General features: G+C 30.8%; 1 protein-coding gene across 1 annotated transcript in view; it reads right to left on the reverse strand.

Annotated features, from left to right (window-relative positions):
* LOC126740404 (choline/ethanolamine kinase) overlaps positions 1 to 21,498 on the reverse strand; it is a 41,694-nt gene that overhangs the window by 10,319 nt on the left and 9,877 nt on the right. The window contains exons 3-5 of the mRNA XM_050446419.1: positions 12,285 to 12,475; positions 6,480 to 6,625; positions 2,799 to 2,953 (exon numbers count right to left, since the gene is read on the reverse strand). Of these exons, the coding sequence (XP_050302376.1) occupies positions 2,799 to 2,953; positions 6,480 to 6,625; positions 12,285 to 12,475 (492 nt within the window). The remainder of the gene's footprint in view (positions 1 to 2,798; positions 2,954 to 6,479; positions 6,626 to 12,284; positions 12,476 to 21,498) is intronic.

A 21,498-nucleotide genomic window follows, 5' to 3' on the forward strand; every position in this document is an offset into this window, starting at 1 on the left:
TACTACACCACAAAAAGCCGCCCAAGTTATTGCTTTAATCGAAAATGGACTTAGTCAGCGAGCTGTTGCTAGACAATTGGATATGACTCGCGCAGCGGTTCGAAGAGTGTGCCAACGTTATGAGGAGACTGGATCCTTTCATAGGCGACCTGGAACAGGTAGGAAGCGATTTACAACCGCTCGTGATGACCGCTTTATTGTGTCAACAATATTAAGAAATTGTCACCTTAATGCCGTTCAAGTGCTACGACAGCTCCGTGAGGTGCGAGGAGTGCCTATTAGTCAGTGGACAGTAAGACGAAGACTGCAGGAAAATAACCTGACCCCTAAAACACCTGCGATTGGTCCAAAACTTACTCCAGCTCGTCGGCAAGCACGCCTGCGTTTTGCAAAGGATCATTCGAATCGGACGTTGGAACAATGGGGATCTTTTCTGTTCTCAGATGAGTCCAGAATATGCCTCCATGGTAGCGACCGAAGAAGGAAATTGTACCGAAGACCAAGAGAGCGATTTGCAGATTGCTGCTTTGAAGAGCGAAGTGCTTATGGAGGTGCAATTTCTATAGAAGCACGAACCGACCTTCAGTTAATTCGTAGGAGCGACCGTGTTCACGGAAGAAGAGGTTTAACGGCTGCTAGGTATATCAAGGAGATTTTAGCAATTCATGTGGTACCTTACGTCGACTACATTGGAGATGAATTTACCTTTATGCATGACAACGCAAGGCCGCACACCGCAAAAATCGTGCAAGATTACATTGCAGAAGTCGGTTTTCGGGTTATGGAGTGGCCAGCATACAGTCCTGACCTAAATCCGATCGAACATTTATGGGATGAGCTAAAACGAAAAATTCGAGCTAGACTTCGTACCCCAAACTCGATCCCAGAGCTTATTGTTGCAGCATATTTCTTTTTTTGATTTGATGTATAATTTAAAAAAAATATTTATATAAAGTCAAAAGTTTACAGTGGGCCGATTTCTATGCACGCAAGTGTATATATTATTATATTTTTTTATGTTTTATATAACTTCTAATCACAAAAAACAAAAGTAGTATAAATTGATGATTACAACTTTAATTTACCTTGTCAAATTTTAACGATTTAAATTTGATAATTTCTCAAGCTGTTGATACAAAATATACGGGCATCGTCGAGGCAGGGCTGTGAAGTATGACGGGACAAACATACAGAAAAACCTGATAGTAAACACAAAGTAGATTATATTTCCTGAAATATATTATTCTTATGTGTAAACCGACCAGAAATAAGCAGTGATAGGAATGTTTTCTTTTTTTATTAAATACAAGGTAATTGGAAACGATTCTTTAGTGCGTTCAATGTCAGTTCACATCTTTTACTAACTATTTTATAATTTTTGGGATTTCATAAATCAAATTTTTTAACAAATCAAATTTCATAAAAAATAACATAATCAAATTTCAAAATCTAATTTCAAATTATTTACAGGGTTAGTTAAAGTTAAGAAAGTAAAGTTAATTATACAGCCTCAGCACCCAGATGTTACAGAGAAAAGAAGTATATATAGGAGCCGAAAGTACCATAGCACGCAGTTGCAACTGAGAAGACCAGCAAGAGCAATAACAGCTAGTCCGGAAGAACCCAGTGTAACAAAGGAGGGATCTATTATGGGAGCTTTTTTTTTTATAATATATATCTCACAGATGGCAAAGCATTTGCAATGTTCATCTGTATGCGGATCGACTGTTGCTGACAATATAAGAACTTAATCGAGATTTAGAAAGTCTATATGCTAAATCCCAAAAGCAATGTTTGGATCTCAATCCTTTAAAATCCCAAATAAAAGATCAAAAAGAAATAAGTTAATAACTAAACAGATAAATCTAAATGAACGAATTGTAATTCTAACTGATTCCCTAAAGTGACTATCGCACGGATTGTGTCAAATTACCTGGCAGTGAAGAAACAGTAACAATATTTGTTACTTTAGCACTAACCAGCCAAAAAATGACTTCTGTATTTTGTTTATTTCATATTTAGTTTAGATTCAAGCATCTTATACTAAAGAAAACAAATCCGTCTCGCAAAATTGACAAACTGAAGCAAATTAATTTTTTTCAATAAAATACCCTGTATATAAACTATTTTTAAATTTGTCTTTCTAATACATAGGGTGTCAAATTTAAAGAAATCTGACCACAGTTAAAAAAAGTTTGTTTTTTTTAATTGTAGGATTAAAAAACGAGATAAAATTCCGAAAAAAAATCCTCCGCCATAAATTTTTACCCTAAATCAAATGGTGATACTGAAAAATTATTTGGATAATCGAAAAGAGTAGTTTTCGCAAGGGTAAGGAACAGTTCGTGAATAATATTTTTAAGATTATTTTTTTGGCAACGTGGCTTTCTCCTACAAAAAAGGTACTCTCAATTAAATAATTAATTGAAAAATCAAAATTTCCGAAACTTTAAAACATGAAATAAACCAAATACCAAAATTCCTTATTAATTGCATAATTATTTGATTCATTGAAAGTCTTATCACTTTATTCATTTTGCATGTACGAAAAAAAATGTTCTGGTTCACAAGTATTTTTGTTAGTTTACTGTTGTTGAAGTGTGCGTAAACATAAAATTTGACAAACTATGGAATACACTGTTTATGAACTAGCAGGTATGCATTTTATTTAGGGAAGAGCGAGCGGAAACGGTCTTTTACCTAAACGCTCGTATGTCCAAAAATATCCAAATCGCAGGGCACCTTTTTACCGGATATTTGCGAAAATTCATCAGCGCCTAAGAGATAAAATAACTCACCTCTTCCTGAGCCACTTGGCCTCGCTCTTCAAATCAACGTCTCGCAGCAGAGTAACGACAAATTCCGGGATGTCTCCTTTGAGTTTTTTGTCACAAGTTTTAAGCCATCTACCGATGGTGTTCCACAGCCACGTAGGTTCCTTGTAAAGGGGCACCTGAAAGAGTAAGAAGATATTATAGGAGTGAACTTAAAAACCCTACTAGTTACACAACACTTGTGAGTTAAGTTTTATTTTGCGTTTAAAGCATTTGCGTCTAATTAAAGATTTTGAGTTTATGTATTTTCCCCTAGTTAAAATATTATCGCAAATTTTTAAATTGCGTCAAAAAGGAATGTAAAATAATAAGTTATTTGTAAATGGTCCCTTGTCACAAAATATTAAATGCATTGCATGATATGTCAAATCGATTTAATAAACCAATAATTTACATGGTTAATTCTTATATTTGCTCCTATATCTCCAGAGGTTAACATGATTCGCTTCTCTTTTATTATCTTTTGGATTTGTCCGAAGAAAAATATGCCCATCATGAAATTGAAAAACCGTAGCAAATTTACTTTTTTCAGTGGACCTTTAATACTTGTCTATGCTGCTGGTATTTTCTATTTTAATTTTGGAATTCACAATAAAAACATCTTTCTGACAAAATATACAAGTGTGCTATTAAAAAAAAAACTTTATGCTAACCCTTGTAGGTATTGGTGCAAATATAAAAAATAATAACCCTATATTTTATTATGAATATAAATCGATTAGACAAGATAAAATGAATATATATATTTTTTAAATGATTTTGTGCATTATGAATCTACCCACCCGATCTTACTTAGAGATCAAGGCAAAGAATACGCGTCCCGATTCCAAAATGAAGATCAGAAAAACTTAAAAGTCTCCTCCAACAATTTAAATTTGATTCGTATAATAATGCGAGTTAGGTAGCGAAAAAGTAAATAAATCAAAATAAAACTTGAATATTCCTACTGCCAGAGCAGGTCCGTACTCAGCCGTGTGGAACGAATGTCTCGAGCCCCATTTTTTGTCATATGGTGCCTCAGCTCCCGAATGACACGGGTTGCCGATATTTCAACGTCGACTCGCTAGAACAAATAATAACAACATACCCCATATGTGTGATATGCGGGAAAAAGGAAACATATTGCCGCTTTAATGTTAAAGAAACGCGAATGACTCAAATTGACTTCAGCTGGTTTTGTGCTGGTTCCAAAACTGTTGGTTGGTGTTATTACAACTTTACTAATGTTCCTTTTATTTTATCATTGTATCATTTATTAGATATGTTATAAACATCTTACAATTAAACAAAAATTTATTTGTATAAAATGTTTGCCACACATTGAATTGTCTCTGTTTATTTAAAAAAAAATATATATATATAATGTAATAAATGTGGCAACGTACGTTTTTTATCATAACAATTTTAATAGTAATTTTTTGTGTTTATCTTGTTGCTATGCCAAAGTGTTTTTTCACTCGTAAGTTTAATAATCATATTTAACGACAATTTAGTTTCCAAAAATCTCTTATTATCATGGCTTTTAGCAACAATACGCAAATAAATCTAGCAAATTAAGAAATTAAATAATGATAATGTTTAGATAGGGATTTTCTACAAAGCCATAAATTTAGGTTTTATTAGTATGTTTAGCACTATATTTGATGTAGCATTATCAGTTTTTTATAAGTTTAATATTGATACTAAAAGAGGCTTACATTTCTCACTCACCCACAATTTATTAATTTTAATCGTTGTATTATTGCAATATTCAAACAAAATAACCTTCAAAAATAATAAAATGTAATATTCCGTATAACTAACACTCAAATGCAAAGCAGTTTTTTTTATCTAGTGAAAAAAACTAGTATAGGAAATTAATTAAAACCGCGTTTAGTTGGTACCAGTGCTTATTAGGTACGATTAAAAAACTTTAGATTATTTAATATTAATTATATAAATAATATATAGCCTGTACATTATTTAAAAGATTTTTTTCCTCTCAACAAAATTATCTATAGCTTATTACAGGAATATCTGAAGAAATGTGTTTAAATAATACAAATTTTAATAGTTATATATTTTACCTATTTTTCAATTAAGGATACAATAGCATTTATGATCATCAAAATAATAACAGTAAAGGAAAGTTTATTTCAAGAAGCATAATATGTATATGAGATTTTGTGGAAATTTTAGAAATGCAATAAACATATGTCACATGCGAAAAAGTAGGCTAAACATTAGAGGACAAAGAGGACCAATAAAATGATGAATAACAAATATTTTACCTTTGCATTACTTACAAAGTTCATTTAAAAAATACCAAGATACTTATACCAACAACGAAATGTAGTTTAACTATTACATTGTATGTTTACTGCGTTTTAAGTTGACTATTTATTGCACAACAATTCAATAACAAAACACATGAGAGAATAATTATTTTAGTGTCATAAATAGAAAATGTGGAGGTTTATTGATAACCCCGAAGGAAAAGAGTAAATATGAAAACTTTCCGCTGTCCTCATTTACAATTTATACGCACTAATGCTATTTTTAAATAAAAACATGAAAACATCAACAACGGGTAATTAAACCCTATTTTGAATAAACGTTATTATTTTTCATAAAAATACATAATACAATAAGGTTTCTTAGAATATCCATTAAACAACGGATTTTTCCAGAAACTAGAAAATATCTTAATCATATAACGACTTAAATAAACATTTGCATAGACAATCATTTCAAGACAATAAAAAGGTCTTAATTAATTTGCGGAAACAGGTGGCACGTGTATATGGGGAAGATTCCATTCAAAACATGTTACTCATCATGTTAAAGCTCATTTGAATATCCTGTTTGATGCTAATACTGCGTCTCGAATAATTAACATTATAAGTAATTTACAAGTTCAGGAACGACAATTGTCACCCAATATTGATAAATCAGTTCACACCAGACACCTTTTATAGGTGCCAAAACATCATTCTTACTTACTCCAGTACTAAATAATCTGCAAACATATTAAGCAATTTAATTCCTGCAAATCCACATTAACTGGTAGTATTTTTTAAAAACATATACAAGTGCAAACCATTTAATTAAACAAGTAAAGATGCACATTATTTGTTATACATGCAAAACAAAGAATCATCATCATTTATTGTCCCCAACCAAGTTCATACCATTACAGTGTCAATGAAACATATTGTTAAACAGTAATGTAAAAATATTTATTTTGCGGTCAAATAATAATGTTAATTATTCAATAAAGTTGACGTTTGTAAGCAAATTAACCAACAGCTTGGGAACAAAAGCCTCAAAACAAGCACCTGATAGTATCATATAACTTGAAACGTAATAAAATGTACGTGACTCAAAACCAAACTGGGAAGGAACCGCTAAGGTTATTGAGGTAATTCACATGACTTACCATACAAAATTAATATTTGGATAAATATTAATTTCGTCAAGACTCCTACCCAGTTTCAATGAAAGTAACATAATTTTGAAAATAAAATAATCGACAAAAAAACATAAAAGATGTTACCTATCCCTTTCCTTAAATTCTAATATGCTTCACCACGACATGAGTGATCATAATTGCCGTAATCTAAAAAAGATGATCAAAGTATAAGGTGGCGTTGGCAAGGTACTTACCTCCATGGAGTGTAAAGCGGCCATTTTCTCGGCAATTTTGACAGATAACTTCTCGTCTGCTAGTTCTTTGTTTAGTAGAGGGCGCGCGTTGATGTACTGCTCAATGCGACCGCCTGGGAAGATCCCGTGTAGTTTTGGTCCCAAACCTAACAAAAACATTATTATGTGTATATTTTATATTTTAAGATCTGAACAAGGGGCACACAAGTTCATGGGTTATGTATGCAAATTGTCTTAATGAAATCCAACATTTTTTTCTTAAACGGTTCCGTTCAGAGGGTAAATGTAATGAGCAATTAGCATTTAACATAGATATCATACCTGAGCAAATTCACATTTTTATAAATAGAAACATCCCTTAACCCGCCATGTGGCGTCTGACAGACTAGTCAATAAATGTAATTGACTGTATTTCTTAAAACGAAGCGCCCCCAAAACTGTCACCCCGCCTAATCCTTCTACTATTGGTCCATTATATATCGCCTGACTGGCATTGTTTTATGCCCTTGTGCAAGAACAAGAGTTATTTTCCATGACCTCAGTTTTTCAGTTTGCTTAATTTTTGCTTATGAGATCATCCTCAGGACTCAAATACAAACATAATACTCAAAATATACATAAAAAACAATTAAAATAATTTAATTAAAATTGAATTAAATAAAATTAATTATATTGAAAAATTGGTTATAAAACTTAAAAGAAAAAAACTAACATAATTTCTAAACCTTCCAAATTTAAAAACCAAAAGGTCACAGTAGATAACATTAGCAAGATTCTACCAAAACGGAAAACTGCATAATGCATATACACTTGCATATATTGTAGATCGTCCTCTTTAAAAATAATAACTGTAATATCATAATCAATACAAGAATCTATAAGTCTTTCCGTGCTCTAGTTTTTAATTTTTTTTGTTATTTGTTTTTTTTGTTTTTTATTATATTTAACCGTCTATGTTGGGAGATGAATTTGGGCAATAGCTGTGAGACAATTGTTTCAAGCAGCTAATCTTCTTATTAGTTCTTTAGAGAGGAAAAAAGTAAAACATTGATAAGATTTGTTGTTGTTTTTTTTTTGATAAATATACCTGGGGCTCATAGTGTTGTATCTTAGCTATGTACAAGGTGTTCATTGTTTTTTTTTCCTTTTTTTAATTTTTCCACATTTATATAATAATAAGCCTTTATTTCCAATAGGCAACTTATAATAGCCCAATAACAGGAAACAGTTGCAAAACAATGAAAAATATAGTTAAAAAAAACACACACAAACAAACCTAAAAGAATGAAAAGAAAAGAAAAAAAGTAAAGTCACAATCTCAAAAGTTATCCAAAAAATTAGAACAAATAACTATTAATATGATATAAAAACCCAATTATAAAAGTTTAACAAGATAATCACATATTCAACAAAATTAAATTAAATTAACTGCAATATACCTACTAACTATAACTTAAACAGATGGGTCTTAATCCCAAGAGAAATGATCCACCAAGATATCGACAATCACATGAACCGGAAAGAAATTTATATCGCACATGTGACAGATCCGATTAGATATAGCGCATATTGTATATCGTGGCGATTTCAACAGGATGTTAGTATGAGGCCTTGGCAGAAAGAAGTACAGGACTATCAATGAATCCATTCAGTAACCCATGCAGGAATTTTACAGAGAAGATCATTCTTCTGAGATGTAATGGATGTAGATTGAAGCGTTCCAATAGTTGCCGATGATCAAACCCTCTTACCGGATATATGCCATCCTGCCCGAAGGCCAAAAACAAAAGCAAATCTACGCTGAACAGATTCAAGGAGACCAACATAATTCTGATAGAGCGGGTTCCATATAATGCAGCCAAACTCAGTTTTGATCTCACAAAGCAACAGAAAAGCAGTCTTAATGTAGATTCCAAAGTAAAACTCTGAGAACTTCTAATTATGAACCCAAGCCTTCTCAGGGCTGACTTGACTATGTTGTTGAAGTGTGGAACGAATGTAAATTCAAAGTCAAAGGTGATACCAAGATCAGTAATTTGCTCTAATCTACTCAAAATAGTATCATTAATAAAGTAATTAAAATTTAAGGGTGTTTTTGATCTAGAGTAACTGACCACACTACATTTAGCCGCATTCAAGCCTAACCTGTTAACAGCGCACCATACCTCCAATGTATTTAGATAGTTCTGAAGTTCAGTGAAAAACACAATCCTCCAAACCATATACATTTAAATATAGCTTCAAATCATCGGCAAAAGCCAGCCTATGACAAGTGAGTGACTCAATCAAGTCATTTATAAAAAAACTAAACAGGAGCGGACTTAGATTCGAGCCCTGTGGCACATCCGACGTTACGTTAAAAAGTCTCGATTTAAAGCCCGCATATTCAACATATTGAGATCTACCAATCAAGTAGGAATGAAATAAATTAAATAATCTCATAATAATAGTTGCTTTTGATCAATTTATGTTGCTAATTAAGTTGAAATAAGCATTACTTAGATTGTCAACGTCCTGCTTTTTATTAATGTTACTTGGGTATTATTTCAATTTCAATCATTTCACTTAAGTCTCTTTTTATAATTTTCTTGTCTAGATAGAATATCTGTTTTTTCAAAATCAAAAGGATGTTGAAACTTTTAGGTCGACAAAAAAATATAATTGATCGTCTGAAGTATTCTTTTTTTATATACAAAATTCCAATACCTTGCGAATAAAACTGAAAAGTATTAGGTAGATCGAAAATAACCTCAAAAACGAATGTTATAGCAAGTAAAACAAAATACAGGAGACATTTATTTTATTTTGTTTAATGGGACTACAAAACACTAGTCTAGTTTTATATTATAAATCCTACTGAAATATCTCATCAAATAAACTAAAAAATAAGGCATTGCAGTAATATCTTATACTCATTATATCGAGGGCAGATAATTAAACTATACTTAAGATGGTTTAAATTAACTAGGAACTAATCCCATATAAACTGAATTCACTTTCTCCGCTATTCAAATCCCTTAGCTATATCATTTACTTTCGAGTTTCTGTCCAGGTATTGTTTAGAAAGATTTTATTTATTCACATATTGAATGATATCTGAAAGCATTTATCAATATGGAAATCAAATAAATTTCGTTTATCCCATAAATAAGGACTATCTAAAATTATAGGTCTTCTTATAATAAACCAATGTCAACATCATTAAAAATAATAATTTGGAATCTCGAACAAGCTGGAATCTCGAGCAAGCTCGCAATACTGCAATTAACTTTTGAGATTAATAACAAATAAATTAAACTGCAAAGAAGATCAGTGTCCATTCATAACAACAACCATTGTCACGAAATTACCAACTTAACTTGCAATATTCTATTACTAAGAGAACAAAACAACCAATTAATTAGCCAATCTATCAGAACCTGAAACTTATTAACTTATCAATCAACAATATAATTATGTATTAATTCTTTCCATCATTCAAAAAATTAAAAAATTAATTTAAAAACTTGGTATTAGACAAAATTAATAAAATAAATACATGTTTGCTCTAATGAAATTCTTTTTTATAATAGTCAGATTTATCCAAGATATTAATTTCATTTCATTTTACAGCAATAATTATTTTGCGTTTTATACAGGGTGTCCCGAAATTATACGTCAATATTTTAACCACGTATTCTATGACCCAAAATAATGTTAAAATTTTATATAAAGTAGGGTCAACAACCTCTCAGTTTTTAAGATACAGAGTGTTAAAGATGAAGAGGTGATGGCGTTTTTTTTAATATTTTTAAAACACGTAGATTTTTAACTAAAATTTGGTACAATTATTAAGCTTTTTATGCCCTATTTAAAGAACTTAAACTTAGTATTGGATTGCCTTCAGGGATGGAGAACACAGAGGAGGCGTGATTTGATTCTCGTTCCCCGGATTAGAATCCATTAGATTACTATTTTTGGGGTCGTATAAAAAATATAGTATATGCAACAAAAATCAACAGCGAAGAGGTGTTGCACGAAAGGTTACGTTTGGCGGAAAATCAAATTTAACAAACCCATTTCGAAGTTTCACATGTATCACATGCGATTACCCGAATTTGTCTTCGTGAGCAAGGCAATCTTTTTGAGCACCTTGTTTAGAAGTGTATACTTTTTATTAGGTTACTATGTACCAGCTTTGCAGTCGATTTTTTGATTGGTCTTTGCTTATTAAAACAATTTCTGTATAAAAACAATCTACGTAAAAACTATTTTCCATCAATAATCAATACCTAGCAACACAACCAAATAAAACGTGCCATTGGCTTCCAAGGCCAACTAATTATCCGCACCTCGATTGGACACGTTAAAGTAAAAAAAAAAATAATTATAATGAATTCTCAAAAGCATTTTTCTCGAAAACGGCGAGTTCTAGTGAAGTGCGACAAGAGTACCTTATTTACTCAACAAATTCAGATTTTCAAATTCTGTAGCTCAAATTACGAAAAATCTATAAACTACAAATTTGGGGCAAATTTTTCACATGCCCTCCTCTGTTACCCACCCCTGAACACAATCCAATACTAAGTTTTAGTTCGTTCTAGCATAAAATATTTAAGAACGGTACCAAATTTTATTTAAAAATCTTTACGTGTTTCGAATATATTTACTTAAAACTGCTATCACTATTTCATCTTTAACACCCTGTATTTTAAAAATGACGACTTTTCGACCCTAATTTAAATAAAATGTTGACCTTCGTCATAAAATACGTGGTTAAAATATTGACGTCTAATTTCGGTACGGTCTGTATAAAAGCACAATAGAGAAATTTGCATTCATACATACCTTAACACTTTCGATTTACCATTTAGAAACCGTTCAAAATCTACGTCAACTCAATTTATTTTTCCAAGGCTGGGATTCTAATCTAAAATAATCACCGACTAGAACGCATTACAGCAAATAAATCCCCTATTCTTGGCAAAAGTCCGAGTAATATTCTGATTAAAGTCAGATTTTAATCAATTTTAATGTCTGGAACGGGATTCCTTATATACCGTTCAATAAAATCATTATGCAAACGTTTTTTCAGGTGGCGTTACAGTTGGCACCAGCCTACTAAATTCCACGTTCATTAACGTATAAATATAAAACATCACACCACACTGGAGTTTGGACTTTAGGCTTGCGGCAATTCTATTAAAGCATGCAGTGTCTCTGATAATATCAATTTAAAATTTAAAAAAATACTAAAACTCAATGAACAGGCTAATAAAAATTGCTACTTATTTCGTTGGATAAGTTAGTAAAATTTAATTTAGTTAATATTAATAAAAGCCTCAATTAAATAATTCTAGACATAAAATCGGGTGAACCTTAGTCTGGTTTGAAAACATCAGACATCGCTGCCAATAATACTTAAACGATTATTCATTGAATGATGTAACCCCATGCGTAATTTAAGAAAGACCAGTGGTCTGATCGCTCCTGATGTCACACAAATTATTTATTTTTATATGTTCAAATTGTTATTTCATTTTAAAACACATAATGTTGAACTGTAACCGCATGGTACGATATCTAACATATTACTAATCTAAAACCTAAAAATAATCGCCATCAATTTATTAACGTTACCCCCATCAAAATACGATATCAAATCGAATATCGCAATACTTAAATGGGAATTCCGGTTTATTACACTTTGGATTATTGCTAAGGTATCGTTTAATTTGCCTGACAAAAATTTGCATATTAATTAATAACTTATTATCATAGCTATAATTTTTTAACCTGCTTCAAAGTCTAAGAAATCAGACTTACCTCTTTCACTCAAAAGAGTAAAAATCACACTCTCGGTTATGAGGGCCTCAAGCGCACCTTCTCCATGAGTTTGTCCATAAATGCGAATTAATACTTCTTTGGGTTCTTGACTGTGATGCTTTTTCGTATAATAGGACTCATAAAGATCGGTCGGTAGAGAAATGTGGTAGAGTAAGTTAGAAAGGCCACCACTGGAAAGAAAAATTACTTTGTTAAAAACGTGGTATTTTACTAAATAATTGCATTTTTATTAACCTTGATTTTAACCTTTTATTCTCAGGAAGTCCAACAATAACAGTAATATAAAGCTTATGATGCCTTGACTATTAAAAAACATGTTTTGGTGTTATTAATTAAAATTCTTCAATGTTTTCAATAACAATAATATTATTTGGTCTTGAAATAGGTTATTATTAAAAACATTGTGATTTAAGAGAAAAGCGTAGGTCTATGGGTTACTAGGGTTAATAGAGTTATTAAGATTTTATTAATTCATCTATAAAAAAAATCCAATAATCTTTTATTTATATATACTTTATAGACTTTTATAACGAGATGGCATTGTAAATCATCGGGACATGGCGCTAAAGATAAGTAGGACAACGGAATCCTTGAAAAGATACTTTGACCTCGATTTTTATTGTATTATACTTAATTTCTTTATATTTGATTAAGATAACAATAGTAATGATTAGGTTTGTATACGGATAATAGGTAAACAATATTTGGGAGTCTTTTTAAGCATACAGTATAGGCTTATTATCTTCGTCAATCTGATATTAAGCACATGCTTGAGAACCAAATATGGATTTCCTCCATAATACTATTATTACGTGAAATAACATGACCATAGTCTTATAGAATAAAAAAAAAGAAGGAGAACTTCAGGTACCAAGAATAAACTCTAGGCATTTTAGATTATTTTATGTAAATCCCGCTAGGACTAATGTTTTGCTTAAATCCCCTATTAATATAATGTGTCAGAATTATATTAATAATAATTTACATGAAGGGTTCGATATTTTTGTTGACAGTTTAAGGTCCATTATAAAAAGTATAACGTAAATAGATGATGCAGAGTCTTTCTAGTATGTATGATAGTCTGTTTAAGTCCATAGAATGTTAAGCATTTTGATTTTTCATCATTCATTTTTATACATATTTTGGTATTTTTTTAAAATTCTTTCCTGTAATTGGGTAACAAACCTGTTGGAAATAAATGCCTCTTTTTTTTTTCAGCATTCATTAAGATGTTCCCTTCTTAAGTATAACACATATCACAGATTATTGTACTAATCACTCCAGTGAAGCCTTATTGTTCAAAGATCATGTATCTTACCTACTTAATTAATCTTTTAATAACATCTTTATCCAACCATATTACAATAAAAACAAATATAAATATTGTAAAAAAACCAGGCCGGTATATTACCCAATTTTAATGTTTATGACTATAACACTGATTTTGTATCAATTTTTGAAGCTGTTTTTATTGTAGTAATAAAAAAAGTTATTTAAAAAAAAAATTAATAGAGCAAATTTTGAAATATACATTAATATTTATTCATATAACTTTTTTATATTTTTAGGGAACTAACTAAACATACTGTAACTAAAAGTGTTCATATTAACATGAGTTCCAAACAGCTTTGTCTTTGAGCACTATCACTAAATAAATGTAAGTAACATTCTAAGTACGTCCAGAATAATGAAACATATTTATTGAACAGTAGATATAACCTATGATCTATATTGCATGTTTTACAAGTTGCTGAGGCTAAATATGAAAGTAGATGAAAAAAAAAATATTTTTAGAAAGAAACTAGAATAATAGAAAATATAGAATATCACTGAAATATCTCATTTCTTTAGTGCTGATATAATTTACCTTAAAAACAAAGCCGTTGCTGACTCATAATATGAATATTTTGAATGACGAAATTGACCGAGGATTCGATACCCTATAGATAACATAAGGATAAATATGTATTTACACTTTATATAAGGAATAGGGTTATCCCACTGAAACTAGGGAAGACAATTTAAAGAACAAAATATAAAAATATTAAAACAGAAAATATAATTCAACATCATCAAAAAAAAGTATTATTCTTATATTATTTTTACCTTAATGGAAAATGTATAAGTCAGTTCGTAAATTTATGCCTTTACGAAAGCAATCGGAAAAATATGACTTTTATTAAATGAAACTAAGTAAATTTGTCTTGAGAAACGCAAATGTTTGCTTAATTAATTTGTGCGTGTGAGAATATATTCCGTGCCAGACCAGCTAGATTCGAAACTCAATAGGGCCCTCTTCATGAAATCGTCACCCGAGCCATTAGCCTTATTTATTTGACATTATGGGACACCTTATGATGACGATTTATGGATGCAGAGTGTTTGTGTTAGTTTTAGGTTTTAAGTTTTAAGTAAGAGTTTTGCTATTAAAAAGAAAAGGGGGACATTCGAATTTTAGACATTATTTCTGGAGAGAAATTTGTTCTGTTTTATTTTAAGATTTTTCGTTTTATTAAATCATAATTAAATTAAAATTCGGTGTTTTCTTACATCAGAAGTGGGATCGGCTTACTAAAAGTACCACTTATTGTTCGATATTGTTTTCGTGGACGGCTTTAAATCAGTAAAATAAAAGAAAAACTTAATCGCGTCTTGTGGATACAAGAATTATGGAAGAATTCGCGAAAATTTTAACCGACTCTCTAAAAGCGCTTAGAGATGAAAACAAAAGTGCTGTGTCGACGTTAGTGGACATTCCGACGTTTAATCCGGGAAATGACGATGACGGTGCGGTAAGGTGGTGTAACGAATTGGAAAAATTGGGTGAAACTTTTAAGTGGTCTAATCATGAGTTACTTGCCAGAGGTTCGAGTGGGTTGGCTGGAGAAGCAAGGGACTGGTTATTGACTTGGAAGCCGTTACAGCGAACCTGGGAGGACTGAGTTATGCAATCTTTATCCGGCCAAGAGAAATCCAAGCGAAAAGTTGTGAAGAGCCTGTTTGTACACCAGCAATGACGCTACCTCGTACTGTGAGTATGCCAGAAAAAAAATTATTCTTTTAAATTCTCTAGATTTTAATCTAACTGATACTCAGTTATTAGAGATTGTCATTGGTGATATCAAAGACATTCGCAAAGATAAATCATTTCTTCTTCATTGATTCATTCTTTCTTCTGATTGTGTGGGTCCGTTTCCTGTGTCTATCGAGGGGTTTAAACATTTATTACTCATCATTGATTCCTTTACAAAATATATTTTCTTTGTGCCGCTTAAATCCTTTTCTGGCCCCAAAACAAGTGCCGCTCTTAAATTGTATTTAAGTATGTTCAGTGTCACAAAAACTTTGATTTGTGATCGAGGCACTAATTTTAGGGACAAGTCTGTAAAACAGATGTTGTTAGAATTGGACGTACGTCAACACTTAATTGCTAAGGGTACACCTCGGGGTAATGGCCAGGTAGAAAGGTATGTGGGCACTGTTTTGAATTTATTACGCACAGAAATTGAAATTAAGTCCGAATGGTCAAAGCATGTTATAAGGTTGCAAACCACTTTAAACACGACGGTACAAAAAACTACGGGATTTTTACCAATTTATTTACTAACTGGGCTAGAAGGTAGTAATGGCGATATACAAACCCTAACTGAGTCTCTCCCTTTAATTAATGCACCGGCGAGTTTAGAGAAAGATCGGCAACTGGCATACGAACGTATGAGAAAACAGGGGGATTATGCAAAAAGTTTATTTGACAAAACAAAAAGGCTCAATAAAGAAATCTCAATCGGCGATCTTGTCTTTCATCCGTCGGGTGACAGTCATTTGGCAAAGTTGGACAAGAAATACGAAGGTCCATTTGAAGTTATTTCTATTTTGCCGAATGACAGGTTTGAGTTAAAAAAATCTGTTATTCATAGTCTGTTATTATGATGATTTATGGATGCAGAGTGTTTGTGTTAGTTTTAGGTTTTAAGTTTTAAGTAAGAGTTTTGCTATTTAAAGGAAAAGGGGACATTCGAATTTTAGACAACGTCTGCGACGCATTATTTCTGGAGAGAAATTTGTTCTATTTTATTTTAAGATTTTTCGTTTTATTAAATCATAATTAAATTAAAACTCGGTGTTTTCTTACATGCGTATATCATCGATATACTTAATTACAGCGTCATGAAAAGACCGATAAAAACGATATTTTTTACATAATTTACTATCAAATAATCAGCAAATATACTGCAAAACTTTAACTGTTTTTTTGACCTATTATTACCATAACTTATATACAAGTTCTACTTGTATATTATCAAATATTTTCTAAAGCTGATAAAATTATTTTTTGTAGTAGTTTTGAATATGTATTTAAATGTTTACATAACTACATAAAGAAGAACGAGAATTTATTCTTATATGCGTTATTTTGTCAATAAATTAAAACGAACGAAAAAAAAAGACGAACTTTAATATCTGACTTTTTTCCAAGAGTCGCTGAATCTTGAATCAATACTCACAGGTATCATCTACCGTCTATATTTCTATAGGGTATATCTATCATGATGTACAAAGGCCATTTAAACTTATTAACTTAGATCTATTTAAAGTACATAATTTAGTTTTTATGGAAAATATGCCAATAGTTTAAATAATCAAAATCTCAAAACTTACTAAATTAATACAATTTTGTTGTATATACATTATGTTCTAAACATATTTTTCTAAAATCTTTGACAGTTGGTGTTAAATAAACACAATCCTTTAAATAGGTTCTTACATGATTTTTGCACTGGAATATACACTGAAACCATAGCTGTCGAGCTGATTAACTTTATAAGAGAACATTGGATTGGAGTATTCTTTGACCTTTCTAGCGCTTTTGATATCCTCAACTTGAAATTTATTTGTACTCACATGGGAATCATATTTGTACTCACATGGGAATAATAATGTCCTTCCTAACTGAAAGACAAATGTTGGATAGTGTGCAAGATGCCTATTCTTTATGTCAACATTACTTTAGCCCAAGGATCTATACTGGCACAACTAATATTTTTCCCATTCATTAATGATCCATCTTTGTCTAAATTGTATAAAACATTGATATTTAGCTACCTAAACATTGCTATTTATCTCACTCTAAGTAAGGTGGAAACAGTGCACATTTTTGCAAAAATATGTCAATTACATCATATGTTGTAAAATTTCTTGGAACATATACACATGAAAATGGTCTCAGGAACACTTAGAAAAATAGTTTTTTTCGCCTTATAAATTTTTATATATTTATATTTTCATACGGAATAGATACTACCTTTAATATTAAGAAAAAAAATAATAAATATTTGGGTACAAAAAATCATGCCAGAACAGCGTTTTTTGCTACAGGCACATTTTGTCGAAATAACGCAGATTATAATTTTTAAATTCTAACGCAATATCGCATTTTCTGTGGTTCCAACCGAACAATTGTGATTTAGTTTTTATTCAATAAAAATGGAAAGACGACATTTAACTCGAGAGGAAGTGCTAAGAGCAGTCGGAATGTTTGAGGCAGGAACAAGTCAAAGAGACGTTGCAAGAGCTTTGGATACATCTCCCAGTGTAATTAACCGTTTGTGGACAAGATATAGAGAGAAAAATGATGTTAGAGAACGGCATCAAGGCTCGTCACCTGCCCAAGACCGTTTTATAACTTTGCAAGCTCAAAGAAATCCCACGGTAACAGCCTCTGTTTTGGTTCAGCAGCTCTCACGAGTGCATAACGTCGAGGTTTCGGGTCAAACTATTAAATATAGAAACCGTTTGCATGAGAGAGGACTTCATGCCAGAAGACCCCTAAGGGTTCCTCGGTTAACTTTAGGAAATCGAGGTGCAAGATTAACGTGGTGCCAAGAACATGTTAATTGGAATCAAGAAAGATGGGCCACAGTTCTTTTTACGGTTGAGTCTCGATTTTCATTTTATCCTGATTCTGGTAGAATTCGTGTCTTGAGAGAGAAAGGAAATGAAAGTCGTTTGCGTCATGCCCGGGAAGTAGTAATGGTTGGCAACGTGGTGGATCACTAATGTTTTGGGGTGGCATTAGACTTGACGGAAAAACGAACCTCATTTTTGTGGAAAATACAATGACTGGAATAAGTTATAGGGATAATATACTACCGCTTGTAATTGTTCCATATTTACGCGAAATGGGCCCAAATTCGTTGTTGCAACAAGTTAATGCCCCACCACATCGAGCACGGCTTGTACGAATCGCTATTGAGGAAAATCAAATCGATCTTCTACCCTGGCCCTCTACCTCACCGGACCTTAATCCAATTGAGCATGTTTGGGATTGGTTAAAAAGGCAACTTCTTCAACGATTTGACTTTTTTCAAAGCGCTCTGGAGCTTGGTCTTGCTGTGTCACATGTTTGGGAGAAGTTGCCCCAAGAATTAATTAATAATTTAATTTTAAGTATGCCTAGGCGATGCCAAAGTGTTGTTAAGTGGACCATCTGGCTACTAGTTTAATTTGTATTTGGTAAATTTTTATTTTTATAATTTTTTTTAATAAACGGTAATAAATGGGATTTTGTTCTTTATTTTTATTTGGGCCCTAAATTATGAGTAAAATATAATCTACAAAAAAAAGTTAATAATTATATTGTTATTTTATTCGAATAATGTAAAAAAATTGCAATAACTAACTTTTTTCCAATCTTCTCAAAAATATTAACATATTTGTATGTGTTCCCTAGACCATTTTGATGTGTGTATGTATGTGTAGAGCCAGCCCAATGCATTGGCGAACTCAGCTATATTACGGATTTGTACTGGTTTAGAAAAAGAATATTAAGCACTATAACATCACAAAAGGACTTCATAACTTAGTTAGTAGGAGCCATTTATATCACTGTTAATGTTGTATATAGGGCTGAAAGAATAGTAATGACCCGAAATGCCCTATTAAATGACTTGACACACTGAAATATGGAATTTGAATTAAACATTCATTCATGCAGCAAACAACAGTCAAAAGTATTGGTTGTGCTACTAAAAGAGTAAAAAACAAATATTAAACTATGATACTTGATAAATGTTTAGCATCAAATTCAAATTAAGCAATTATAATGGGTAACAAGCCACCTTTAAAAGATCTATTTTTAATCTTCTATCATTAGAAATATAAATCCCTTAATTAAGTTTGTAAAGGAAGGTTAAAAGCTTTATTAATTGTTATTGCCTTGCTACACCTGAGAAATTTCTTTATGTTAATTTTTGTTTTTCGTGGATGTTGGTTTTTATTCAAATTCAAAAATGCTTTATTAGTCAAAAAATTAAAAATTCTCTTGATCAATCAAGATTCGTATATAAGTGAACAAAAACCACAAAAATTAAATGAAACAATTCAAAATAATAATCTAAATATAAAGAATTAAAAAATACAAACACTGATATCAGACATATTTTTACATTATAATAGAAAAATATCAAAATAAAAGCAAAATGAAGTCAAATGTTTAAGTGCATCCTGGTAGAATTCTTCCATACTATAATAAGCCCTACTCAATAGTAAAATCCTAAGTAAGTGTCAAAAGGTCTTTAAAAAATTCAATGTTTGTTCTCAGATTTGTTGGTAAAAGGTTGAACACTTTCCTGCTTTCATATACAAATTACTTTTTTCCAGTGCAGATCTTAGAGGCAGTGGTACAGAGTCACAGGACATGAGTGCAAGCATTTTTTTAAAATAAGTATAGAAGCTTCTAATATGAACAAAGATGTAAGAGTTAAGATTTTAGTATTTTTAGTTTTATTTTGTTTTTCAACACATAATTATGTATTTGTATTGGAAAGATTTAATATGTTTGCAGTTGTTTGTGTTGTGCTTTGGATTCATTTGTTTACAGAACATTTCCGTTTAATTTGAAATAATAATGGGTATTTTGAATAATAAATATTAGTCAAATATTCCTCGATAAGTATGAAAAAAGATTGGTCTGATTAGCAACCTATGTACATGAAGGATTTTTTAAAATGTGAAGGTAATACCTAATAAAAGCAGATTAAAAACTTTAGAAATCCTCAAATATATAATATTGTAATAAAAATCTACATTTTGAATTTACTATGTTCTTTTTAAGTTAAGCGAGATTGTCATTCTCACAATAAAATGGAAAACATCTTGAAACGGGTGTACTATGTATTTTACCTATTGTAATAGCCATCATCAGATACAGAACTATATGTACCACACCACCAAAGTCTTGAAACTTACATAAACACTGATTTTATAATACTAACAATAACAAAAACAATAAAAAAATTATTAGTATCAGTAACATATTTTTTTTTTAATTTTGAATTGATTTTTTTTAGTTTATGCAAGTTCAGTCTCTAATTTAAAGCTAATTTAGATAATTACATTATATAGATAACATTTAAGGTACTTCACACTTCATGAATCAACATTGTATTTGCTCTTAATTAGTGATTCATATAATTTTTAGAAAAACTTCTTATCATTTGTTTTTATTTATTGGGTATTAATGATAATTCCAGGATTGCAAATCATAGTAACAGATTCCCAAAATAATTAAAACTAAAATTGTAAACAAATAATACTTCTTCTTATCCCATTTAGTCACTTTCTGGACCTCAGGAATTCAAATTGAAAAATGTTCTATAGTATTCACTATATTTTTTTACTAACTCTGTAAGTCATATAACTCAATCCATATCATAAACCATAAAATAATATATAAGACTATTAAGCTACAAAAATCAAACCAATAGATTTACTACACCTAATATTATTGAAGTTGCTTTATAAAGCAATAAATCTAATTAGGTTACAAATAAAAATTTATTTTGTCCAATTGCCTATTTATCATAAAAGGTTACATTACTTGTCTTGCCTGCTGGATAATCCTTTAACAACCACTTTATTAGACTAAAAATAAAATGTAATTTAAAATAATCAAACCGGGTTTTTCTATAATCTAAATTGGGTGTTACCCGTGAAAGATTATGTGATATGTACCTTTTTTAATTATTTTATTATACTGTTAAAAGGATAATAAATAAAGCCTATAACTCTCTATATAATAATTAATTTCATTAGTTATTTTATAATTAATTAAAATTCAAAGCTAATTTAAGTGACTGAATCTCATCATCAATTTGTTTCAATTTTTAATAAAAAATTTAAAAAAATTCTGTCT

Source organism: Anthonomus grandis, chromosome 9 (assembly GCF_022605725.1).
Source record: "Anthonomus grandis grandis chromosome 9, icAntGran1.3, whole genome shotgun sequence".
Classification (NCBI taxonomy): domain Eukaryota; kingdom Metazoa; phylum Arthropoda; class Insecta; order Coleoptera; family Curculionidae; genus Anthonomus; species Anthonomus grandis.